Source organism: Humulus lupulus, chromosome 7, assembly GCF_963169125.1.
Source record: "Humulus lupulus chromosome 7, drHumLupu1.1, whole genome shotgun sequence".
In the NCBI taxonomy this organism is placed as follows: domain Eukaryota; kingdom Viridiplantae; phylum Streptophyta; class Magnoliopsida; order Rosales; family Cannabaceae; genus Humulus; species Humulus lupulus.
The window spans coordinates 147,176,767-147,203,486 of NC_084799.1; the positions used below are offsets into that span (position 1 = coordinate 147,176,767).

At 35.1% G+C, this 26,720-nt stretch overlaps 5 protein-coding genes and 1 non-coding gene across 7 annotated transcripts; 4 read left to right on the forward strand and 2 right to left on the reverse strand.

Annotated features, from left to right (window-relative positions):
- The first annotated feature begins 3,815 nt into the window (after positions 1-3,815).
- LOC133788699 (hydroxyproline O-arabinosyltransferase NOD3-like) lies at positions 3,816-8,479 on the forward strand. The gene is made up of 9 exons (XM_062226269.1): positions 3,816-3,963; positions 4,404-5,005; positions 5,380-5,447; positions 5,537-5,738; positions 6,043-6,140; positions 6,247-6,316; positions 6,479-6,550; positions 6,883-6,996; positions 8,093-8,479. Exons 2-9 carry the CDS (start codon positions 4,589-4,591, stop codon positions 8,159-8,161), a joined length of 1,110 nt encoding a protein of 369 aa, XP_062082253.1. The 5' UTR covers positions 3,816-3,963; positions 4,404-4,588; the 3' UTR covers positions 8,162-8,479.
- Positions 8,480-8,666: 187 nt separating this feature from the next.
- On the reverse strand, positions 8,667-13,869 carry LOC133788698 (non-specific phospholipase C2). 2 transcript variants are annotated; one of them, XM_062226268.1, is made up of 4 exons: positions 13,305-13,869; positions 11,868-12,475; positions 9,250-9,429; positions 8,667-9,133 (listed from the first exon to the last, which is right to left on the reverse strand). In XM_062226268.1, exons 1-4 carry the CDS (start codon positions 13,769-13,771, stop codon positions 9,114-9,116), a joined length of 1,275 nt encoding a protein of 424 aa, XP_062082252.1. In that variant the 5' UTR covers positions 13,772-13,869; the 3' UTR covers positions 8,667-9,113. The 2 variants fall into 2 exon arrangements, with proteins under 2 accessions (XP_062082252.1, XP_062082251.1); XM_062226267.1 differs by having other exon boundaries at positions 8,667-9,156; positions 13,305-13,865.
- Positions 13,870-15,303: 1,434 nt separating this feature from the next.
- Positions 15,304-16,762, forward strand: LOC133789952 (uncharacterized). Its single transcript, XM_062227602.1, has 2 exons — positions 15,304-16,151; positions 16,230-16,762. The coding sequence occupies exons 1-2, from the start codon at positions 16,017-16,019 to the stop codon at positions 16,518-16,520; spliced, it is 426 nt and encodes a 141-aa protein (XP_062083586.1). The 5' UTR covers positions 15,304-16,016; the 3' UTR covers positions 16,521-16,762.
- Positions 16,763-19,063: 2,301 nt separating this feature from the next.
- On the forward strand, positions 19,064-19,705 carry LOC133792269 (uncharacterized). The gene has a single exon (XM_062230178.1). It carries the CDS (start codon positions 19,064-19,066, stop codon positions 19,703-19,705), a length of 642 nt encoding a protein of 213 aa, XP_062086162.1.
- Positions 19,706-24,260: 4,555 nt separating this feature from the next.
- On the forward strand, positions 24,261-25,214 carry LOC133792270 (uncharacterized). The gene is made up of 2 exons (XM_062230179.1): positions 24,261-24,605; positions 24,690-25,214. Exons 1-2 carry the CDS (start codon positions 24,261-24,263, stop codon positions 25,212-25,214), a joined length of 870 nt encoding a protein of 289 aa, XP_062086163.1.
- On the reverse strand, positions 24,300-24,406 carry LOC133793308 (small nucleolar RNA R71). The gene has a single exon (XR_009874758.1). It is a non-coding gene; the product is annotated as a small nucleolar RNA R71 (small nucleolar RNA).
- Positions 25,215-26,720: the final 1,506 nt, after the last annotated feature.

Consider the following 26,720-nt stretch of genomic DNA (forward strand, 5'->3'; position numbering starts at 1 on the left):
GGAGGGCCGCCATATTATAACTGTTTGAAAGGACCTCATTGAAATCCCCCATAACCAACCATGGAGTATCGGGGGCATGTTCAGGAAGTCGACCTAAAAGCTCCCATGTATGTGGTCTCAAGTGAGTTTCAGGTGCTCCATAGAACCCAGTAAAATGAAAAGGAGTCGCATCAGGGTACAAGAGAAATAAGCATCAACATGATTCATTGAATAATTATTTAAAGTTACATCAATACAATCTTTCCATAACAACATTAAACCTCCTCGAAGACCAGTACGAGGGAATTCAAGACCATTCAGAAAATGTAAACTACGTGAAATTTAGATAAGGAACCAACTTTTAATTTAGTTTCCATGAGAAACAATACATGGGGATTCTGCTGTGAACACAACAGAAGCAGATGACGAAATGTACTCGGGCTCCCCAAACCCTGTGCATTCCAACTTATGATATTCATGGCTGATGGCGGGGCTGCAGAGCAACCACCGCTGATGTTTCAGACTGATGCGAAGCATTATCTGAGTGTGAGTCAGAAGATTGCAAGGCAATATTGTAATCAGTCAACGCTAAAGGATCAGACCGACCAGTTGTGTTCGAACGACATCTCTTTAAGACACTACGGAGTGATTCAGAATCATCATGTCGCCTAAAGAGCCTATTAAGTGAGTGGTTCTCTTTACCAGTACCAGGAGAGAAGGAAGGAGCCTATTAAGTGCCGAAAAGGGAGAATCGATAACTGTGTTGATGGGGCTAAACAAAGGACAGGGACACCAGTGCCAATAATAGTTGTATCTTGTAGTTTTATCCTCCATTGAGTATATATTTCTCTAGCATTTTTTTTTCTAATTGTTCATTGAAAAACAAGACAAGGTAGTTAACTTCTTTGAGATGTTAAAAATAATTACACAATATAATACATTAATTTTCACATTTTCCTTGAATATTGGAGGATGTAATTAGGATTTTTTTTAATTGATTACATGTTTAAATTATTACGTTTATCATTTCTAAAAATAATAATATTGTTATCCCCAAAACCTCGTTCAATGACGTGGCAATCGGATGGACAAGTGGCAGGGCATGGTCAATAAATGACACATTAATAGTCAATAAATGTGTTATTTAAAGAGGTGAAAATGTTGAGAATTGACTTGAGGAGTTATGATATTAATGGTCTGGAATGAGTTTAGCCGACCAGAGATGTGTCATGCCCGACCAGAGGTGTGCTAGAGGAGTGCTTTGCCTATACCGTCCAGAGGTGTGCTAGAGGAGTGCTTTACCTATACCGACCAGAGGTGTGCTAGAGGAGTGCTTTGCCTATACCGACCAGAGGTGTGCTAGAGGTGTGCTTTGCCTATACCGACCAAAGGTGTGTTAGAGGAGTGCTTTGCCTATACCGACCAGAGGTGTGCTAGAGGAGTGCTTTGCCTATACCGACCAGAGGTGTGCTAGAGGTGTGCTTTGCCTATACCAACCAGAGGAGTGCTTTGCCTATACCAACCAGAGGTGTGCTTTGCTTATGCCGATGAGAGGTACTTGCCTATGCCGACCGGTGAGTTATCTTGGCCGACCAGTCACTTCGAGGATGGATTTGGTCGGTCCATGGATCAGAATCTCAGAAGTTACCGTCTAGTGACTCTTCAGTAAAGCCTCAGTAACAGCTTCAACCCGAATCATTCTCAACTGCCGCAGGAATCTCTCAGATATCCCGGAATAATAGCTATATTGTTGTAATTTGAATTTATTTATATTTTAGCTAATTAAAGTTGGTTGGAAGAACCAAGGACCCCGTCAAAGGGATATTTCTGATGTACGATCCATGAGCCTATAGATAAATGGCTCATGACATCATTTAAGGAGATTTGATCTTTTTGAGACTTGGAAAACTCTAATTTTGAGACTTTGAGACTGTTACTTTAGGCATTCTTGGGGCATTTTCTAAGAGAGCTTAGAGAGAGAAAGCTTGTATTCTCTAGAGAGAGAAACTCTGTATTTTTCTACTTACACTTAAGAAACTCAGTTGGCTCAGGTTCATCTGATCTTAAGTGTAAGATACATATATCACAACTCCAAGTGGTTAGGCTATTACCAACAAATTGAGGCTGAACCACTATTAAAATTACTTGTGTTATTTATTTTCTATTCAAGGTTTATTGTCGTTTTTGCGTCTACTCGCAGTTGGCCAAAATCGTGGTCAACAAATACGTTTATCACGATAATTCTTATTGATTTCTAAACTCCCCCAAATTCTAAAATTTATTATAACTGTTGTCTATGTTTTCACCCAAGGACACGTGCCTCTTCTCCATGAGACAAACGCCCAGAGAGACATGTCCTCGGGGGATTAATCCAACGGTTGGAAGTCACCCTCCTCGGGTAGTAGGAAGGTGTCGACCTCTTTCTTGGACCATGTTCCGAGAGACATGAATGTCTTCGTAAGGTCACCTCCTGAGGATGCTTGATAGTCTCCTTGCCTCCAGCTACATTCCAGACCGAGGATCTCATCCTCGAAATCTTAGGGATAGGCCAGATGTTAACCAATGCGGATTGGCTGCCTCAGGAAGATCTAACAATTGTTTGGGCGATCTGCCTGCAACATTGCCCACGGTACGACTCGACAATTCGCACTCCCACTACACCGCCTGACACGGAAGTACGTATAGCATGCCTTGACAGTCCCAAGGACGTGTTCCCCATAAAGTGATTATCTTTCTGCAGTGGGCCTTGCAAATCTCGCTTGGGTCGTGGCCTTTATTCAATGCGGCCCAATGCACCAAAGTGTATTAATTCCTCATTTAGGAGAAGAATGTGTATAAATAGCTTGTGATTAATACTAATGTCCCCAGCTCCTATAAATAGGGTTAGGGGTCTCATTGTAAAGGTTGAGGATTTTTTAGAAAATTTTTTATACATAGAGCAATCTAAACGCTGCCTGAGAAGACATTGTAGAAGCTTGCAACCACAAGCTTTAAATCTTCTTAATACTAAAAACTCATGGACTATAGTTCTTTTATAACTTAAACCACGTAAAAATATTTGTTCATATAGCTATTTCTTTAACATTTTTTATAAACATTGATTGCGAAAGAGACAGCCAACAATAACAATTCATGATCATATATATTTTTTTTAAAGCCAAGTTATTCATATACGTACATAAATGGTTATATATATTATTAGGTATTCTCAGTCTTCATGTATAAAGCTTTTATGTACAAAAGTGAAACGGTTGGTGCATCCTTTTGGATATATATATAAATATATTTTTTTTTTTTGAGCGGATTCTTTCTTTGGTTTTTTTTTTTTTTGGGGGGGGGGGGGGCTTCCTTTGGATTCACCCAAAGTATAACAAATCCTTTACACCTGTTAGATTGTGAAGCCATAAAGCCACTTCACACTCACTTTCACCTAAATTTTTATTCATTTTTCTTTATTATTCTTCAACTTTACACTAATTTTAAGCTGTCGTTAAAACATTATATCCATATAGCATACACATAGCAATAATTGAATGAAAATCTTATGATTTTTTTTAAAGGGAAAATCTTATGAAAAATTGTTACAATTAATTTCATGTAAAAAAAAAAAATTATATTTATCCATGATTTTACAATCCAAAACAGAGAAAATAGAGTAGGGGCTTATCTAGTCTGGTGACACGTAATCATCCACTAAACAACTTGTATTATAAAATATAGTTTGCACGACAAGTTCTTACAATTTCATATCCTTTTGACCATTTTGGTGTGTATTAATTTATTAGTATTATTACAATTATTTATTTTAGTCAGACTACACATTTTTGTTATTTGCAATATAATTGTTATTTTATTATTATATTTAATACAAACATTTTAGTTCCAGACTTTTCAAAGCTCTAACATAGAGTTGAAAACCAACTCGGTCTTTCTCTGACTCTCCAACCTCCTCATTTCTCCGAAAAGGCTCCTCAGGTTTCGCAGGTATGGTTCTTCCTTTCTCAGCCATTCCTTACTCTGCAATGTCTTTTTTTTGTTTGTTGAAATATTTATCTATTTGTTTGGTTCAGCTGTAAAATGGTTAGAACAATAATACATTATGGTTTGGTCTCTCTGTTTTCGTACTGGATTTTATGGTTGAACCCCATTTCGATCTCCCAATAAACCATTCCAGATCTGTACGTGGATATTTCGTAATCTGATAAATTTTAGTTGATGCGTAATGTTTTCTGTCGTATTTTGTTTTAATTTTGGAGTGGTTTGGTTCTGAATTTTTGGGGAATTTTTAGGATTTTTGTCTATGGTAGTTTTGGTGTTTACGCTTATGGAGGAATTATGTTGACTCTTTGGAATGGTACTATTTGCATGCACAATTATGATGAAAATATATATGACTTGTAATGGTTTCTGTATATGTAATGCAGAGTTGTTCTTGCTTTTCCTGGATTGTGTTTGAGTCAGTTAAAGATTTTGAAAGAGGAATGTGAATTGGAAGCTGGTTATGAATTTTTTTTTGGATTGGTACTGAAGAATTGTTGTGGATATTAGAACTGGGTTGAATTGTTTTGTTGAGGATTTGTGCATGGTAATCACTTACTGACGCATAAAGATGATTGGAAGAAAAAACATGGGTCGGCCATCGCCAGTGCTTCTTGTTCTTTTGGTGCTTGGATTTTTCTTTGCTACATATAATCTATTAACCATTGTAATGCACCACAAAGCCTCCAGCTCAGAGAATTTGGGTGCTGATGGATCGAAATTGTTAGAACCCGTAATACTAATGCCTGAAGAAAAGAAGAGAGCTGAGAATTCAAATTCAAAGTATCATGTCGCCCTTACAGCAACTGATGCTCCTTACAGCCAGTGGCAGTGTCGAATTATGTATTACTGGTATAAAGAGATGAAAGACATGCCTGGATCGGATATGGGAAAGTTTACCCGAATCTTGCATTCGGGTAGTCCTGACAATTTGATGGAGGAGATTCCTACATTCGTTGTCGATCCTCTTCCACAGGGCTTGGATAGGGTGAGAATTGTCTTTTTACTTGTTATTATTGTCCCATCTTTTTTATGAGAAGTTTAGATTCTATGATATTTGTATGTAAAATAAACTCACTGTGGTGACTGGTGAAGGCTAGGCAACATTATTCGCATGTTCTAAAATTTGTATTAGAACGCATAAAGGGATAGTAGTGTTATTCCTGATATTACTGAATCCACAAAATGTCAATTGGGTTTGAATGGTTCATTTCTTCCTTGTTCACGTTTTGATATCATCTACCGAACCAATTGTGTTACATCATGACATTTATTCTAAATCCATTTGTTATTGCTCTTTTTTTTTCTTTCATTATTTTTCAGACAATCAAGTTTACTAACCCGTACTAATGTCGTAACCAGGGTTATATTGTCTTGAATAGACCATGGGCTTTTGTCCAATGGCTGGAGAAAGCAACAATAGAGGAAGAGTTCGTTACTAAATCTTATGTCTCCTCAAAGTTTAGCCTCTCTAACTTGGTTAATTCTGATATTTGGCACTTACACGTGACTGCTGCAGGTACATTTTAATGGCGGAACCTGATCATATATTTGCAAATCCCTTGCCCAACTTGGCAAAAGGAAATCACCCTGCAGCATATCCATTTTTCTATATTAAGCCTGCCCAAAATGAAAAAATAATTAGAAAATTCTATCCAGATAAAAATGGTCCAGTGAACAATGTTGATCCCATTGGAAATTCTCCTGTAATAATTAAAAAGGTAATCTTCTAGTTCCATGGTAGTTCCTAACTCAATAAGAAGTGTTATACTCAAATTTCTGATGCAGGGCATTGATTTTTTTGTACTTGTTCATTTCTCATTTCAAACTCTCAAAGAAGAGAGGAGTCTAAATTTAAGACAATTCAAGATAATTTATTTTAGATAATTACTGAAGAATATAATATCATGAGTTAAATATAGCATATATTAGTTAAATTACAGCTGTGCTTGTTAGACTCTTTTTTTTCCTTCACAACAACGAAAGTCTTACAATACAGTATTAACCAACTCTTCTTCTTCACAGTCCATTCTGGAGGAAATTGCTCCCACGTGGGTGAATGTTTCCTTGAGAATGAAAGATGACCCAGAGACTGATAAGGCTTTTGGATGGGTGCTTGAAATGTGAGTAGTACTTGATAAAATTTAATGTAGTTTCGCTGTGACTGCCAGCATATCTTTAGCTTGCTGATATAAATTTGATATTTCTTTCAATTCTCTCTTAAATAAGGTATGCATATGCTGTAGCATCTGCTTTACATGGGGTACGCCATATTCTTCGCAAAGACTTCATGTTGCAGGTTTGATGATACCTCCTCCCCCCTTTCCCCCAACCCCAACATGACCTCTCTCTGTTTTTATTTTTACTTCTATTTTTTTTCTTTTTCTTTTTGCTGTTTTATTTTTTTTATTATTTGTTCAAGTTATATTAAGGTCCATCATTGCAATTTGCAACTTTTCAGCCTCCGTGGGATTTGGAAGTTGGTAAGAGGTTTATTATCCATTATACTTATGGATGTGACTACAACTTAAAGGTAACTATCTCTCTAACACACACACACATGTGCTCGAGAGCGAGGGCATGTACACAAACTAGTTGAAGGCTGATGGACAATTGCTTATTCTTTTTAAAAAAACAGTAAACAAGTTTTCTTTTGGCTGTACTAAATCTATAACTATGATGCATAAATATTAGCAAATACAAAAGTTATGTTGCATAACCTTTTCTTTTCTTTCTTTTTTTTTCCCTTTTTTGACAAAACCTTTTCTTTAATTGGTATTATGGTTCCAAAGTCTCTCTTACATGTATATGCACTTTACTACATACAGTTTCTAAAGCTAATCCTTCAATGCATGTAATAAATAGGGAGAGCTGACTTATGGAAAAATTGGAGAATGGCGTTTTGACAAGAGATCTTATCTAAGTGGTCCTCCACCAAAAAACCTTTCATTACCCCCTCCAGGAGTTCCTGAAAGTGTGGTAAGTATCAATATTTAGTTTATGATAGCCTAATATGAAATGTTAGGAGGCTTGAGGCTAAATTAGGAAATTGATCAGTTTTTTAATCTATCACATAAATTTGACAGTATTTTCAATGCTTATACATTGAAAAAATACAACAATTCGTTGCCCTTGACCATAATTGCTATAGAATACTAGTGAAGTGCAGATTAGTCATGCTCGTACAATGACTAAGGGGAATGCAATAAACACAAAAAATTGGCTACTCCATTGTTACTTTGTTTGGTTTTTTGGTTTTTAATGTTTGGTTTTACTTTGAGGGATTGCAAGTTTGGGTCTAGTTTCTTGAATTATGCTTTTCCCGAATCTAATCTCTGCTCCTTCAAATGTCACACACACACACACACATATATATATATGTGTGTGTGTGTAAATAAATTATTCAGGGACTAAAGTAGGACTGTTAACATAATATTGTTCAACATTAGCTAGTCTTGATTAGCTTTAATTGCCAATTAGCGAAAATTCACTGATTCTTTCATGTTTTAAAGATTTATTATTGACTTCAGAGGCCTAAAGCCCATTGACTTTATGAAGTCAGTGGGATTTGTATTTCATAAAAAGTTAATCAAAAGGTCAAAAGAAGGGAACTGAAATAATTTGAAGAAAAAAGTACAAAATGAATTATCTAGGTAAAGCTCTTCTTATGTACTTAATTTATCCACCATGATGAAATGACAGATCTCCACTAGAAGCGTCCCATCATACAGCATCAAATGCCCACAATTATCAAGCAACAAAATATGTACAAGAGTCTCCTCAAATACCCACAATTTGACAATTTGTTTTTTAAGCTTTATAATCTTAACTTTCATTGCCATATTATCCCTCATAGATATCCATTTATGAGGTCATGAATTGAAGTTAAATTATTTTAGTCAAAACTGTGTTTTCTGATTAATTTGATTTTGCTGTGAAATAATTTCTTGTAAGATTCCTTAGCTGTATGAAATTTATTTTTTCATCAAGAATGTTAAGTTTGTGATATAATATGAAATTTTATTTGAGGGTCATTAATTATATGAAATCAATCATGCAATGATCTTTTATGCAGGTAAGACTTGTGACAATGGTAAATGAGGCTACTGCAAACATTCCTGGGTGGGACACCTTAAGTCAATGATAGAAAATGTGAAGCCATTACTCTCTGACTTCAGAGAGCTCCCTGGTGATGGTGATGGTATGTGAATAGCAATTGCTTGAAACAGAATATGATACATAGACAGATGGATCTTTGGTTATTGACAGTAAAAAGGAAAAGGAAAACAAACACAAAGGCTGGAATTCTTTTTGTAAACACTAGAATTTTTTTTTTTTAGGGGGGGGGGGGTTGGCGGTGTTGGACATTTATGATGGGAGTTTACAGAAAGTTTTTGAAGTCAATTTGACATTCTTGGATACATATGTAAAATTTATATATAATTGAGATCGCTTTAGTCCATGATAGCTTTTTATAAGGCTTACAGGCTTCAATGAAAAAAAAAGAATAAACATGGCATAGCAGAAACGGTTTCACCTGGATCACAATAGAGAGCAGTAGGGACTAACTAATGCGTAATGGTAGTGAAATGTAATGTAGCACTCGAGTTTCAGTTCAATAAAACTTTTACTCGGCGGAAAAAAAAGCATTAAAAACTGTTCCATTAGATTTCTTCTCATTCATTTTTTATTGTGCGTACATACTGAATTGACAACTTTGCAAAACTACTTCCTTACTACTTTCCCTCCCTCCCTTTCGGATGGGAATTCTTTTTTCATTTTTTATAAATAAATATAATATTATTACTACATATTTTTTTTAAGTTCATGGTTTCTCATCAGGGATATTGGAAGACGATCTTGTGGTGAGGGAAGGCCTCATCTGGACGATCTGTTCTTCATCAACTCCCATTCTCTTGGCATAACGTCCTGCCTCAAAGAAACGTTTCACAGCTTCTTCCATGTACTCTTTCCCTTCCTTGACAGTCATTTCCTTCCCAATCTTTTCTGGGAAGCTTGTCAATATGTTATCTCCATTCAAAACCGAGGCAAGCTGCAGCAGCTCCTGCTGAAACTCGCTTAGTTTCGCATCTTCATTAGCCCCAGTCTTCCTTATCTGCACCGGTGTTGGCAGTATCTCTGCTCAAACCAATGTATATGTATATAATCTTCTCTTATAGTTGGATTAAACAAATAGTGTTTATCGATTATTAGTATAGTCATGTGACTAACCTGGGCAGTCAGTTCTTGGTTCTGTCCTCTTTTCGACAATACCTTCAAACGTTCCTGCCCATTCATCCCTCTTGGTTAGGAAAGGTGAGGGAAGGTTGAAAATCTTCTTAACCGTAGCCGGAATGGATGAGTGTTCAAACTCTGACGTTGGATATGGCAACCCGTTTGTCCCATGAACAACTGCATAATCAACAGTATATTAATACAAATCAATCATTTTGCAGTCATATTAATATGTCCCAACTCAAACAAATATGTTTTTGACACAATCCACTTGTTTGTTTTCATGTTTCATATGAATTAGTTAACTCAACAACATGCCTTCGTGTGGACCTCTTTTTTTGTCTTGTTTTGTGGTGGGTGTGTGGTTTCATGTACTTGGCATGATAATTGATATATGTCCATCCAATCCAAACTTTACTACATTGAAAAAGAAAAACTCAACCTCAACAATAATTTCCTAACCGGCCCATTAATAATCATCTCCTTTACTATACAAGTCATTAATTGAGTGTTAGTTAAGAAAATTGGACCAAAACGGGCGAGGTTTTGTCGCTGTCTATTAATGTGTTATTGGCATAGCGTGAAAAGCATTAACTAATTAAAGTACTTGTGGAATTCACCCACCGAATAAAGAAAAAAAGAAAACCAACAAAATACACAGATGGCCATCAATATTATATATAATGCCCAACTTGATTAAAAAGCAGTGTGAAATAAAGCCGAGATATTTGACCAACACTAAAAAGAAAGTAAAAGAAAAAACATGTAATATATATATATATATTAATATAAATATGTATTTACTTTGAGCAACAGCAAATATGGCATTTGCTTATAAAACCACAGTATAATTCTGGTTTATATGATTTGACGTGTTCCCACTCATTATTTTGGAAATAAATGAAGAAAAGAAGAAGAGTTAGAAACAAATATAGATATTCTTTTATTTGTACATTTTTGGTAATTATAAATGAAGTTCGTGTGGTCAATATTGCAAACACGACATGTTTGGGATATTTCGATATGAGGACTACCTGGGATTGTATCTAGCAGTACATCACTATATGATGTTCATACTGTGATCATCTAAGACTATTTTTAAAAAAAAAAAAAAATCATTTTGAAGATAAATGTAAGACTAAGAGCACTCTTAATGAATGAGCTAAAATGTTTAATTCTTTATAATATAGACAAAAAATTATTAAATAGTCTTTCAATAAGTGATGTAAACTTAAATTTTTTTACTTAAATAAATAATATTTCTCTATATGTAGTAAAATACTATTCATCTAGCTATAAATATTTTATTAATTTTTATAAATTTTTGTATATATATGAGTGTGATATTATTATATTTAATTATTTTATTTTTTAAAATAAATGAAATATTTTTTTAAAAATATAATATTTAAATGATGTAGAGAAAAAATAGAAAAGTCGGTATATGGTATAATGTAAAAATATGAGGTAAATTATAAAAAAATATGTTTTAGTGATGTATTTTGTAAAACACTTTCTCTATAATATTTAGCTAAAACTCACAAAAACATCTTTCATCAGTTCCTTTATACATATATTTATAATAATTATGCACAAACTCTAATTAATCCATATCTTTTATGTAATATTTTAATATTATTATTTTTTTTTATAAGCATTTTCTCTCCCATTTAGTATATATTTATTTTTAATTATTTTATTTTATTTTAATTAATAAAATATATTTAAAGATATAATATTTAAATAATATAAAAAAATTGATGTATGATATAATGTAAAAATTTGAGAGAAAATAGAAAAATATACGTTTTGAAAAAATATTTTAAAAAATAGATTAGTGCTTTCATTTACAGTGATAGTAGGTCATGTGTGTGTGAAAATGTAATTATTGCCCTTTGAAAATGGAAGCATAAATAAACTATAGGCTGGAATAAAATATTTATGCAAATGGAGCACTGCATTTACCAAAATATCCAATACGCTAGCAACTCCTAAAACGTGTCGGTGTTTTAGACATTTTCATAAACTTCTATATTTGTTATTTTTATCACTGAATCAAGATCATTTGTCCAAATTTTTTGTCCAACCAATCAAACAACTCTGACTTAACTTATTGTTTGATACTTAACAGGTCAAAACTTAAGCGGTTAATTTAATATTTTGGCCTAATATATATTATTTCATATGCAACCAAATTAGATTAATACTATATATTTTGACCTAATATATATTATTTCATATGCAACCAAATTAGATTAATACTAAATATATACACTATTCATTTTATAAATGATAAGACACCAATTTAGATATCGCATCATATGTTTTAAAATTGAGTCTTAGGAAAAACGCTTATTAACTTTTTCGTTGATTCACATTTTAGTTCTTAATTATTAATTTTTGTCAATAATTAAGTCTTTGATTTTTTTATAGAAAAAGTAGCAATTCAGTCAGTTAATTTTTTAACAAATTTTTCAAGTGTATATAGATAATTTCCCCATTTTACTAAATATTATACACCTCTAAATACATTTTAACATTCATATTATGTAGAAAAAAATATAAACAGTAAGGACTTAATTGAAGGAGATTTTAATAAAGAGTATAGTACTCACCGGTTCCTTTCTCAATCCAAGGCGAGACCATAATCGTAGGAACTCTAACTCCCAACCGATTAAACCGAAACAAAAATGGTTCGGGACCCACAATGTCGTCAGGGCTAGGGACCCCACGCACGGGCGTGGGCACGTGATCAAAGAAGCCACCATGCTCGTCGTAAGTGATGATGAATAGGGTTTGGTTCCACTGTGGACTGGCCCTCAGAGTCTCGTACACCTCCTTCACGAACATCTGACCTTGGTACACGTCATGGGATGGGTGGTCATCATTGGCTGGGGAAGACTTTGTATCTGTGTACCGCTGCTCCACCACAGTGTAGCCCGGGAGCTTCCCTTTTCTGGCGTCGCTTTTAAACGAACTGCCGTATGAGTGGAACTTGCCCCAGTACTTGAGTTTTCTCAAGTTACGGTAAAAAAGTGTGGCCGGGATGTTTTGGTAGTAAATTCCAAAGGATATTCCGGCGTCGTCCAAATTCTCGAAGATGGTTCGTTGAGGGTAGCCCTTGGCCAGCAACGCCGGGATGTTGCTCGTCGCTCCGGCGGAAGTACCCGAGTGGACATATAACCGGTTTGGCTGAGTTGATGACGGCACAGACGCGAACCACCTGTAATAGTAATAGGATGATTCAGTTTCTGACGTCACATAATAAATAATAGCCAAAGTTTTTGTAAACTATAATTACTTTTGAAATGATTTACATTTGTATTAAGAAAGGAATAATAATAATAATAATAATAATAATAATAATACTCGCTACAAAATAAATAAATAATACTAAGCAGCCGATAGGGGTATTATATTAATTAGGAGATTTATTGTCATCGTTTTTTAAAAATTTAGACAATATATAGTAAGTATATATACTTTTTAACATTCGTCCTAGTTAGGCATATCTAGTAATATTTATTAAATTATGAAATTCGATTAGCATGACATGACACCTATTGGACAACAATAGTGGCCCTATACCATATGGTAAAAATCTAATAATCAAAGACTCACTTCAAAAAAGCTTTTAAAAAAACAGTAATAGAAATAATTGATTCCCTTCATATCAAGCTAAAATGTAGAGTCGTGATCAGAAAACAGCATGGGCTATTTGCAATGCAATTATTAAGTACACGTCATTTCAATAGCTTTAGAATTTTGGCTCTATCTATGCTCAAGAAGAACATGCTATTATACCACCAATCTTATTAATTTCTAATAATAGGCCAAAATTAGAAAGATTTTTTTCTTCACAAAATATAATTTTTTACATGTAACACATACCTTACTTGACATTTTTAAAAATTTGCTGGCAACCATTTATTTAATTTAAAAAATCTTCAAATTTATTTTTCAGAAAAATTAGAGCAAAACTTCATAGGAAGGGCTAATTGTATTAAAACTATAAATAAAATATTGTTTTAATGATAATAATAAATAATTACCTATCAAAGACGGCGAATTCAGAGACTAGAGCTTTATAGACGGGAACCATGTCCGGGTCGAAGCCATTCATGACGGCCTGAGCCATAGCGGAGGTGTTGTCCATGGCGAAGGCTTGTTGGGCGAATCCATTCATTGGAGGTGGGTCGGTGGAACTGTCGTTATCGGAGCCGAATATCTGCTGTCGTATGGCTTGGAATGAGTGGCCTGGATCCGGGTCCACGTAGTGGGATTGGTTCTGGAAGAAAACCCGTTTGGAGTTCGGGTCAGATGGGACTACTGGATTGGACTCGGATCCATCTACGCCGTTGATTTCGGGGTTGAGCCGCTTCATCCAGCCCAGCATGTGGTCGAAAGACCGATTCTCCATGACTAAAACGACGACTGTTTTGATGGGGTTGCATGTCGTTTGGATCGGGGATTGGGAGAGAGTGATAAGTAACAGGAAGAAGATGGCGGTGGCAGCCATTGAAGTGGATAGGAGAGAAGGAGGGAGAGTTTAGCTGATGAGAGAGAGATAGGTTGATACTTGGCATTTATAAGCAAAATAATGTTGATATGCATACTCCGAATTGAAAGCCCGTGAGGTGAGCTGCTTTTTTATTTATTTTTTATATACGTATTTTTTTTATCCCCACTTTTAACGCTGTCGTTTTGATTTGATTGTGCATGAAGATATTTGTGCGACGTTTTATTTATTATTATTATTTATACATAACAATATTAATGTTATCCATTACAATTGAGAAATATTTTACAAGTAAAAGGAAGAAATAAGATAACTTTTGGGATTGTAGATTTTGTTATTTTATATTATATTCTTAGGGGTGTTTGGTATGGCTAAAGTAAAGGTGTGAATGGTAATATAAATTCAAATTTTAAGGGGTAAAGTTAATAATTTGTGTAGGTCTCACATGTATTTTAAGGATAAAATGAATCATTTTGTACACAATAATTTAATATTACATCCATCTTAAGTCCCTCTATACTTTCTAAAGTAACTCAACTACTCAAGACAAACATCTCCTTAAGGTGATCGTGAGATTTTGTTGTACTATTACTTATATAAATATTACTAGGTAGAAACAACTTATTTTCCAATGCATGTTTGTTTAGTTTTAAAGTTATAAATATTGTCTATAATTTTAATAAAAATTTATTCACTGTTATTTAAAAAAATATATATAATAAAATGAATTATACTTATATAGTATATATAAATATTTATATATGACATATAAACACAACGTATAGATATTCATATTTACATGACATATATATGTATAAAACAATAATATTTAAAAAGAAATTAATAATAGAGATAAAATAAGAATAGAAAAAGTTATAGTGTAAACAGTAGTATACATGTATCAATTATTTTTAGTTTCTAATGTATCTCATAATGTCTTTTGGTGAATTTGATGAAGAAATAAAAGTTTCAATCACTTGATAAAAAACAAACTATCACACAAATTTATAAGATAAAAAAAATAATATGTATGCCTTTATTGTTTTTAAATAAATATGATTTAATTATTTAAATTATCATAAAATATCATATTTTAATTAATTTATTTATTTTTGTTTAAATTTATATTTGTTCTATTTTTTGAATTTTACGGTGACAACAAAAAATTATATATATTATATGTTTAATATAATATTAAGTTTAAGTTTTAAATTGTATTTAAGTTATAAAATATTTTTATTATTTTTAAATAATTATCATTGTAAAATATCTCAAAATATCTTATTTTAATTTGTTTAATTATTTATTTCTTTAATTTTATTTAAGTTTAAGTTATGTTTACAATCTATAGTTAAATATAAGAATATTGTTAAGGAAAAAAAATAAAAAATGGTTAAAACTAAGAATTTTCGTAATCTACCTATTTTTTTTTATATAGAAGAGATATATGTAGAAGAAAAATTATCAATATCTCCACCTTTTTATTTACTATATTATTTTGCAATTAATATAGTTAATACAAAAGTGAACCATTAATAGCTCTTATCATTTTGTTTCTTATTCCTTGTATATAACAAAATCTAGAAAATCCTTTTTATTTGGCAGCAGAATAAAGGGAGAACCGTTGATTGTTGTCCATTTAAATCTTATACGTTGTACCATTGTAATTTCTAATCCATTGGCGATGAATATTAATGACGGAAAAGTATAATTATACTTGTGTCAACAAATGGATAACAGCGATAGTTAGCAAGATAATTAATACAAATTTGTTGCTGTCTAAATCCTAGGATCCTTTTGGAAAAATTTGTTTTTAGTTTTTATTCTTTTTAGGGGAAATAGTGGCAAAAATACCGAATATTTTAAGAACTAGTAATTTAGTACCCAATTTTTTTTTGTGGCAATAGTACCCATTGTCCACTTCCGTTGGTTTCCGTCGCTATCTAGCCTAATTCTGTCTTATTTTGTCCACGTGTACAGTGGAGATTAATTCACCATTTAGTATTTCGAAAACCAAAATTTGAAATAAAAAAAAGTTTTATTTAGAAACAAAATAAAAACAACTTGAAAATTAAAAACAATGGCATGTCCATAAACAACTAAAGAAGAACAAACCCAGAAACACACCTCATTTCGAAAACAAAACCCAAATAAATCCTCAAACCCAGCCACAACTAAAGAAGACGAGTAGCAGTGGAGGAAAATAGAGGGTGAAAGTTCGTATTTTTCCAGTGGATCAAAAGTAATGGCCCGAAGATGCAGGGGTGGGACTCGATTGCGACCGCGACAACAGTGCGATTGTGGCTTGGAAAGTGTAGTCAGAACCTCTTGGACTGAAGCAAATCCTGGGAGAAGATGTCGAACTTGTCGGTTAATGAAAGTAAGTGTGGATAAATTTGTTTTGTTTTTTTTGTATCTGGGTTTTCTTCATCTAGGTTTTCTTCTTGCTTTATGTCAGTCAGAAGGGGGTTGCGATTTTTTCCGATGGATGGATCCAGAAATGGCTGAAGGTGGAAGGGTTGTCGTTCCAAACTGGAGAAAAAGAATTGAGGGAGAAACTTGGAATACTGAAGATCTCTTAGAGTCTGAAATAACAAGTCTAAATTGTGGGAACAAGTCAATTATGGGTGAAGGTCATGTTTGCAGTGCTTGTGGTCACCTCCTTAAGAAAGATTGGATTGGTATAAGTTGGGGAAAATTGGTTTTCATTGTATTTGTAATTGTACTAGTCCGGTGTTTGAAATATTAGACATTGTGTGATTTTGGTTAAAAAAAAAGTACATGATACAAGGCAATGGTGTTTGTTTCAGTTGTCAAAGTGCTAGTTTCATTGTATCTGTAATGCATCAAGTCTAAAATGAATAAATGCATTTTGACAATTGTGCTTGTTCTGGTTAAATTTTGGTTATGTTAGTTTAAGTTCATTATGCTTAATTTCACAGATGCAAATAATAATTTTGACTACATGGTATCATGTGGAAAATTCATACAAGATGCAAGGTCATAATTGGCACCTAGTATGGCAAATACAAAATATAATTGGCACCCAAATTGATAGACAGATGCAAGTCATAATTCATAAACAAAAAAGTCATATCAGTTTGCTACATAAACAGGCTACACAAAATATTTGGCCAAATCACAAGGTCCACACCTTATACATTTGTACACAAAATTAAGCCAAAGATGCCTGAAAACAAAGGTCATAAATGACCCAAAACAGTCTTAACAACAAAAGATGACAGACACACTATAACTTAGATTCTAAGATGGTGTTGGTAGAGATGAGGAAAATGTTGTTGCTGGTCCACTCTGTCATCCTCGTCTCCTCGGTTTGTTTTGTTCTTGAGATGCAGTGCCTTGCTGAGAGGATGGTGGCTGGGATGAGGAAGTTGCAGCTATTGGTTGTCTTCCACGTGGTGATAAGGTCATTTTTGTATTAATATTTGTTAAGTTTTTCTATGCTTGGATGGTGTTATGATAGCATTTTTAATAGTTTTAACTTAGTTTCGTGATTCTACAACATATTTTCTACATTGCATTTTATGATGATAAATCTGATATTTTGATGGCAAGTGTAGTTAAAATAAAGTTTTAGGAGTATTCCAAGCTTTCGGGATTGAAATGTTGAAGTGGCGGCAACGTACAAGCTATCTAAGATCAAGGATTGAAGAAATTGGAGTTTCATAATTTTTTTTTCCAGAGAGACCGCTACGCGATTTTTTTAGGCCGCTGCTTAGTGAGTCAGGCTGCTGCTCAATTTTTTCAGACCGCTGCCTGAGTGACCAATTTATGCACAGGTTTTGTTCTAGGCCGCGACTCGCATTTTCCAGGCCGCGGCTTGCGACGACATTTTCAGATTTTTAATTAGAATTTAATTGGGACTATAAAGGATTATTAGGGTTAATTTTAGGGGGGGGGGGCATTTTTTACGGTTTAGGAGAGAAAAAGACTCAGAAAGGGCTGAAGAGAAGACTACAAGGCTACATTACTTTTGTTCATCAATCTAGTTTCTTTTCTTCCCTTAATCTCTTTAATCTTAATTATAATTATGTTTGTGATTATGATTACTATTATGGAGTATGTTCTTTTTAGGTTAACGGTTAATTCAAAACCCAAACACATGAATTCTTGATTGTTGATAATGAATATTATTCTTTAATTTATCTCAATATTAAATTGTTTCTATTTTTCCAATTGAATGTTATGAATTTTGTTATTTCTTGTTAGGTGGCCAACTAATTAAGGTTTTACATTATTCAATTGTCATCTTAGAATTACTACTCACCTAATAGTTTAGGATTCTAAGTGTAAGTGATAAATTGTAATTGATAGTGATGTCAAAAGAATTGTTGATTGTGATGAAAAATAGAACCTAGGTTAAATGAATTATATGCTTCATTAATTTATTTCCTAGATTAACTTGTTTCCATAGAACTTAATGCTTTATCTAAGTTAAATAGATTGTATGCTTCATAGATTTATTGCTTAGCTAAAAGATTTAATTATTGAGCACTTCGCCTTGATTACTTATAATAGGGAGACTGAGATAATTGACTGCTTCAGCATTATCTGCGGGGTTAATAGTTTAATTGAGAAATTGGAATAATATTTATTATTAGTGATTAGGAATGATTGTTGAAGGTGGAGATTAACCTTTAACTGTTTCTTAATATCGTAATATCAATATTTATTTGCTTTCTAGTTTATGCTATTTAATTTTGAGTTAAAAATCAAAATCTCCTTTTAAGTTTTAGTGTTAATTATTGAATAATAAAGTGAACGATAGTCAATTTCTCATAACACTTGCTGATTAACGGATAGAGGAAGAGGAGAAAAAAAGCTTAGGTTCGGTTTTGCTCTCTCCCATGGCGAAGAGGAAAAAACTGATTCGTAAGCTTGCAATTCGGGTAGAAGATCAAGAGATACAGCAGGATCAAGATCAGAGGGATCCGAATAACTCTGGTCCTAATGATCTGGTGCTTAAGGACCAAAAATCGGATGGGTTGAACGAAGAAGAAGGGGCTCGCGAAGAGGATTTAGGTTTCAGTTACGAAGAGCCACGGATGCCTGGGACTAGATGTTCTCAGGAGGATGATTTCGTTGGAGATGGGCCAGTAAACTTGATTTCACATGGGGCAATGTGGGCAGATAAGGTTGAGGAAGGGGATTTTCAAGCTTCAGCTCAACGATAATGGCAGCAATTTTCAGCAAGAAAACTTTCATTTTCAGATCAGAAACTTGAGTTTTCTGAGCCTTTGTTCAAAGATGGAAGGAAATATGCAAGGATAGATGCAGAAAGAGGTTAAGGTCCAATCTGTGAATTGGAGTTCGGCAGTTATTTGCATGGTGCTAGGGGCAAATCCTCCTATGGCTGTTTTCGAAGGATTCATTAAAAGAGTCTGGGGTCATTTAGGGATAGCTCAGATTTCTAGAATGACGATGAGATTAACCATGGTCAAATTCAATGATGAAGCTACTAGGGATCAAGTTCTTGAAGATGGTATCCTTCATTTTGATCGGAAACCTGTTATCATTAGGCCTTGGTCTGCGGATCTTAGCGCCATTTGCCTTGTTCGTTCAGTTCTGCTCTGGATTCGCTTGCCTGACTTAGGTTTGCAGTATTGGGGTAGCAAATGTCTTAGTGCTCTTGTGAGCACGCTTGGTAAACCGATAATGGTTGATAAATTTACTAGGGATCGTTCAAGAATTCAGTTTGCTAGTGTACTTGTGGAGATGGAAGTAACTGATAATCCCCCTAGAAATATTCAATTTCTGAATGAATTTGGTCAGATAATGGAACAAGAAGTGGAATATGAATGGCTTCCTATTAAATGTAAAGCTTGCTCTGGTTTTGGTCATGCTGAGATGGAATGTCGAAAAGAGTTGAAAGCAAAATGGGTAAAAAAAGAACTACATCTAAAGAGGAGGTGAAGTCTAGGCCGACTGCTGAGGAGGAAATGTCTATTGGTTTGGAGAAAGCAGGTTTGGTTAATGTAGAAAAGGAAGGGGATCAGGTTAATACTACTGAAATGGAAAGGGCACCAGTCACTACATCAGAGGGCAACCAGCTTAACTCTCGAGCAATTTCAGATATTGATAAAGATAAGCAGCACAGCAATAGATGGCTCACTCCTAAACGAGTAGCCTCTCATCCGAAATATGGGCAGCTGGCAGTTTCAACTACAAAGAATTCAGGACAAGGACAAGATAAACTCAATCAGTTTCAGGTTCTTCAAGAGCATTTGTGTGGTAATAAAGATGGTATTCCCTTACCTATTTCTACTAATGGATAATAGTAATATTCTCAGTTGGAATTTAAGGGGTTTGAGTAGTTCTAATAAGCATAAATCAGTTGAGGATATTTGTAGTAGGTTCAAAATTGGTATTGGAGGTTTTTTGGAGACTAAGATGAAGGGACCTAAAATTCTGGATTTTATGAAGCAAAAGTTACCTAACTGGGATTTTTATACTAGTTTGGTTACAGAGGGTAGAATTTTGATTGTGTGGAGGAAGGTTTTTGTTAAGGTTACAATTCTTGAGGATTCTCCTCAATTTGTTCACTATTTGGTTTCGATGGTTGGTCAGAAGCAAAGGTTTTATATTACTTTTGTCTATGGCTTCAATTCTTTAGAAGGCAGAAGGAGATTGTGGGAAGGGTTACTTAGACTTTCTCTTGTGCATGAAGCTTGGATTATTTTAGGGGATTTCAATGCCCCTTTTTCTGGTAGGGATAGAGTTGGTGGTAATCCTATTTCTGGTGTTGAGATGGTAGATTCTGTTCGTTGGCTTGAGGAGGCTCATGTGGTTCCCTTAAAAAGTTTAGGATCGTTTTTCTCTTGGACTAATAATCAAAATGGTTCAGCTCGCATTTATTCCAAAATTGATCATGTTTTTATAAATGAGACTTGGTTTGATCTTTTTCCTCATGCTACTGCTGTCTTTAAATGGGAAGTTGTTTCCGATCACTGCTCTTGTATTGTCAATATTCAGTCTAAGGTGAGTTTTGGTACAAAGTTGTTCAGGTTTTACAATTTTTGGGCTGATCATCCTCAGTTCTCTGAAGTGGTGCGGTTCAGCTGGCAGTTACCTATTCAAGCTACTGGTTTAAGGGCTATTTTCTTAAAATCCCTGAGGCTGAAACATAGTTTAAAGAAGTTTAATCATAATACTTTTGGAGATATTGGTTTGAGCTTTGATATGGCTAAAGAAAAGTACCAGGATGCTCAGTTAAAAGCTCAAGCTTACTTGACTGAGTATAGATACCAGCAAAGTGTTAAGGAAGCTGCTGAAGCTTACCTAGTTCAGGAAAAAATGTTCTATAGTTTTTTGACCCAAAGAAGTAAAATTGACTGGTTAAAGAAGGGAGATTTGAATACTTCTTTTTTCTTTGCTTATCTGAAGCAAAGAAGAGCTAATAATAGTATAGCTTCTTTTGTTATCAAGGTCAGCTGGTGGATAATATTTCTGAGGTTGTCTCATTTTGTTGAGCATTTAAGAGGTTATTTGGGGGGTCAGAGTTCAGCTACAGGCAGCATCAACATGGCTTGTATAGACTTGGTTACTAAGCTCTCAATAGATCATCAAACTTTACTGTTAAAACCCTTTTCAACTAAGGAAATTCGAAGTGCTTTATTTGGTATTCCCTCTACCAAATCCCCGGGTCCGGATGGTTATGGTTCTGGATTTTTCAAGGCTGCCTGGCAGGTTGTTGGCAAGGAAGTTTGTTCTACTATCAGTCATTGTTTTGAAACAGGGAGCTTTCCTTCAGACCTTCATGAAACTTCATTGTCCTTAGTCCCTAAGGTGGCCAATCCTTCTCGAGCTATTGATTATAGGCCAATTGCGTGCTGCACTACGTTATATAAATGTATAGCTAAGCTCTTATGTTCTCGATTGGCGTTGGTTCTTCCTGCTATTGTTCAGCCGAACCAGGGGTCGTTCAATAGCTCATAATATCATGATCTTTCAAGATCTTATTAAAAATTATGGTCGGGCTGTTACTTCCCCAAGATGTGCTATAAAGATTGATTTGAGGAAGGCTTATGACACGGTAGATTGGCAATTCCTTGAGGATCTTTTAAAAGCTTTCTGTTTTCCTATGAAGTTTATAGGATGGATTATGGTGTGTTTAAGGAATACTTCTTATTCTTTACTCATGAATGGTCGTGTTCAAGGTAAATTCAAGGGTAAGAAGGGGTTGCGTCAGGGAGATCCAATGTCTCCTCTATTATTTGTTCTTATCATGGAATATTTGACTTGGAGACTTCAACTTGCTGCTCTTGATCCTTCTTTCAGATTTCACCCAATGTGCAAGAGTTTAAAGCTTATAAATCTCTGTTTTGTTGATGACTTGATCCTCTTTTGTAAGGGTACTCATTCAGTTGTTCTTTCTCTTAAAATTGCTCTTGATGATTTCAGTTCGGCTACTGGTTTGACCATTAATTCTGCTAAGTCTCAAATCTTTTTTGGCGAAGTTTCTTCTACTGTGAGAAACATCATAACTCAGGAGATAGATCTCATGGAAGGATCCTTTCTGCTCAAGTACCTTGGGGTTCCCATGAGGCCAACTAAGTGGCGTCATGAGGACTGTGATATAATTTTGCAAAAAATCAGATTAAGACTTAACTCTTGGTCCAGTAGACACCTCTCCTATGCAGGCCGTATGCAGCTTATCCACTCGGTTTTATTTGGTCTCCGTAACTATTGGATGAGTATCTTTATCTTACCTCAGAGTGTTTTAAGGAAATTGAGAAATTATGCCGAAGCTTCTTGTGGGGTAGTGCTGGTCTGAGAAGTAAACCTCATTTAGCTTCTTGGAAGAAGGTTTGCCTTCCAAAAGCGTATGGTGGACTTGGTTTCAGAGATGGTGCTCTTTGGATTCTTGCCAAGTATATTTGGGCTTTATCTGAGCAGCCTGAGATTTTATGGGTTAAATGGGTTAACTCTATATATTTGAAAGGCCTCAATTTCTGGAGTTACACTTTGAAATCTAACTGTAGCTAGTATTGGAGGAAGTTATGTCACATAAGGGAGAAATTTGGTTTTATTGAGATTCAGGCAGCGGGTAGTTTTGGGAGGTTTCAGCCATCCAAATTGTATAATTTTGCTCAAAACCAACAGCTTGTAGGCTACTATTCGGCAGTCTGGTGCAAGCTCACTTTGCCTAAGCATAGATTCCTTCTTTGGCAAGTGATTAATGAGCAGCTTCTTACTAGGGATAACCTGTTAAAGCTGCATATTGTGGTGCCTGTTCAACTGTGTCCGGTCTGTGGGTGCTTTCCTGAAAGTCACCATCATCTTTTCTTTACATGCTGTCTATCAAAGCAGATGCTTCAAATTTTGTTTAATTGGTTTGGCTTCATTGCTTGGCTGAGTGACTTCACTAGTTGGAGTGTTTGGCTTGCTAGACCTCGGCATGGTCTGATGGCAGCTATCCTGAATCTTTCTGTTGCTACTACTGTTTACAGCATTTGGAGGAATAGGAACAAAAGTTTATTTGATGACTATTCTTTGACAGCTAACTGTCTTGTTAATGAGATTAAAATTGTAGTTAAATATATACTTTACTTGGTTAATTTTAGGAAATTTACAGTCCAAGAGCAGTCCTTTTTAAGGAAATTACAATGTAATTAGTGTAGGGGCTGGTGGCTTGTTTACAGGTTCGGTCTTGTAGTGCTTAGCACTGTTTTTGTACAGCTTGTTTGTTCATTGAAGTTCCTTTTCTTCTTGATCAAAAAAAAAAAAAAATGAATGATAGTCCTCGTGGGTTTGAGCTATGCTTGCTATTATACTAAAATAATTTGAAGTATTGAAAGAAAAATCATTGTTAAATTTGTTGTGGTATATGACAGCCATCAAATTTTTGGCGCCGTTGCCGGAGACTATTGTTATTCTCTTTATTATTCAAATTTATTTATTTGTGACTAATTAGTTTTTACTGTGGAATTGTCAGGTGTATATGTCTGGTGAAGATGATACCCAAGAAAGGTTATTTAGGCTTAAACAATATCTTGAGTCATCGTTAGTTTCTCGTTCTTCAAGGACTATAACTGATAATCCACTCTTTCAACGTCTTGCTCCACAAGTCAATCCTGTTAAAGTGCCATTACCGTCTGACAACGAATCTAATTTTGACAATTTAGTTCGATCCTATAGAACAATGGCCCAGCAAAGGACATTGAAAGAGTTGGCAGCGCCAAATCTTGACCAACAACCACTTTGCATCCAGTATCCACCGTTGGATGTAAACTTTGAGCTGAATTCGGGCCTCATCCACTTATTGCCTTCTTTCCATGGGCTGCCTGGTGAGGATCCGAATAAACATTTGAAGGAGTTTCATATTGTCTATTTTAGTATGAAACCTGCTGCAGTGACTGAAGAACAAATTAAGCTGCGAGCTTTTCCTTTCTCCCTAAAGGATACAGCTAAAGAGTGGTTGTACTATCTTCCACCTGGTACTGTTGAAACCTAGAATGGTATGAAGACTATGTTCCTGGAACGATATTTTCCAGCATCTAAAGTTGGAAGCATCAGGAAAGAGATCTGTGGTATAAGGCAATATACAGGAGAGTCTTTGTATGAATATTGGGAGAGATTTAAGCAGTTGTGTGCTAGTTGTCCTCATCATCAGATAAGTGAACAGCTCCTCATTCAGTACTTTTATGAAGGATTACAATCACTGGATAGGAGTATAATTGATGCAGCCAGTGGGGGTGCACTAGTTGATAAGACTCCTACTGCAGCCAGGAGCTTGATTTCTAATATGGCTGTTAACTCACAACAGTTTGGCATTCGCCAAGATCCTATTCCACCACCCAAATCAACTAATGAAGTGAGCACCTCTAATGCTAATTAGCTGGGTCAACAATTGGCTCAATTAACTGCAGTGGTACAACAACTAGCTTTAGGCCAACAGGTGAGGCCATGTGGAATTTGTCAAGTTGTGGGGCATGCTACTGATACTTGTCCTACTCTATTTGAGGGAGAAAGTGAGGGTGTTAACGTTGTAGGAAATTTCCCTGGTCAACTACGTCAGATGTATTATGAACCCTTTTCACAAACTTATAATCCTGGCTGGCGTGATCATCCAAATCTTCGTTATGGGAATCAACAACAAGTTGCTCCACAGTCTACATCTGCGAGATCACTTGGTTTCACTTTGCAACACCGGTCTCAAAATAATTTTGTACCTAGACCATCACAAGCACCACAAGCTGCTCCACCACCAAGTGCCAAACCCTCTACTGAGGATTTAATCAATGCACTTGCTACAAATACTCTTCAGTTTCAGCAAACCACCCAAGCTTCCATCAAAAGTTTGGAGAATCAGGTGGGACAATTAGCAGCATCATATAACAGGTTGGAAGCTCATCTTTCTAATAAATTGTCTTCACAACCTGAGATGAATCCCAAGGAGAATGCTAGTGCAGTAACTTTGTGAAGCGGGACGCAATATGATCCACCTAGTCCTCAAATGCCCAGTAAATTTTCATCCAAGCCACAAGTTGATTGCTCAGTTAATGAAGATGTTCCTTCAAAGCCAACCACCCCTACACAACTAAACCCTAAGCCTACTTTTGTCATCCCACCTCCATTCCCAAGCAGATTAAAGAAGACTAAAAAGGAAGAGGTTGACAAGGAAATTCTTGATACATTCCGAAAGGTAGAAGTGAATATTTCTCTTCTTAACGCTATTAAACAAGTGTCGCGCTATGCCAAGTTTTTGAAAGAGTTGTGCACTAATAAGCGTAAGTTGAGGGGTAATGAAAAAGTTAGTGTGGAGGAGAATGTTTATGCAGTTCTTCAAAAGAAGCTTCCACCAAAGTGTAAGGATCTTGGTAATTTTACTATCCCTTGCACTATTGGTAATAAAAGAATTGAGCGTTGTATGTTGGATTTGGGAGCCTCTATCAATGTCATACCATTCTCCATTTATGCTTCATTGAATCTCGGTCCACTTGAAGAAACAGGGATGATTATTCAACTTGCTGATAGGTCGAATGCTTATCCCAGGGGTGTAATAGAAGATGTTTTAGTTCAAGTGAATGAATTGGTGTTTCTGGCTGATTTTTATGTTCTTGATATGGAAGATGAATCTATTCCATGCTCCATTCCAATTTTGTTGGGGAGACTATTCATGAAAACTGCGAGAACTAAGATTGATGTGCATGACGGTACATTGACCATGGAATTTTATGGGGAGACAATTCGATTTAATATTTTTTAGGCTATGAGGTATCCAAGTGATGTACATCATGTTTACTCTCTTGATGTGTTGGATATCCTTTCTCAACGAGTTTTAGATTTGCATAGTGAAGATTGTTTGGAGGTTGCGTTGAGAGAGCATCTTGTGTTGACCGATGAATATTTTTCTCATGAGATCATGGATGTCATAACCACACTCAATAGTGGTTTTGACAAGACTTTTAAGAAGGTTGCATTTCTTAATTTACCGATTTCTAATGAGAAATTGGAGCCATCAATTGTTCAAGCTCCTACACTTGAATTGAAGCCACTTTCGGAGCATCTTAAATATGTTTACTTGGGGAAGAACGAGACACTTCCAGTTATAATTGCAAGAAATCTTAACCAAGTCCAAAAAGAAAAATTAATGAGAGTACTCCAAGAATATAAAACAGCCATTGGTTGGTCTATTGCTGATATTAAGGGGATTAGCCCTTCTATGTGCATGCACCGAATTTTACTTGAAGAAGGGTCTAAACCAACACGTGAGGCGCAACGGAGATTAAATCTACCTATGATGGAGGTTGTGAAAAAGGAGATACTGAAGCTCCTTAGTGTGGGTATTATTTACCCAATTTCAGACAGTCAATGGGTGAGTCTAGTTCAGGCAGTACCAAAGAAGTCTGGAATCACAGTGGTAAAGAACGATGAAAACAAGCTGGTACCAAAAAGAATGCAAACCGGGTGGCGAGTTTGTATAGAC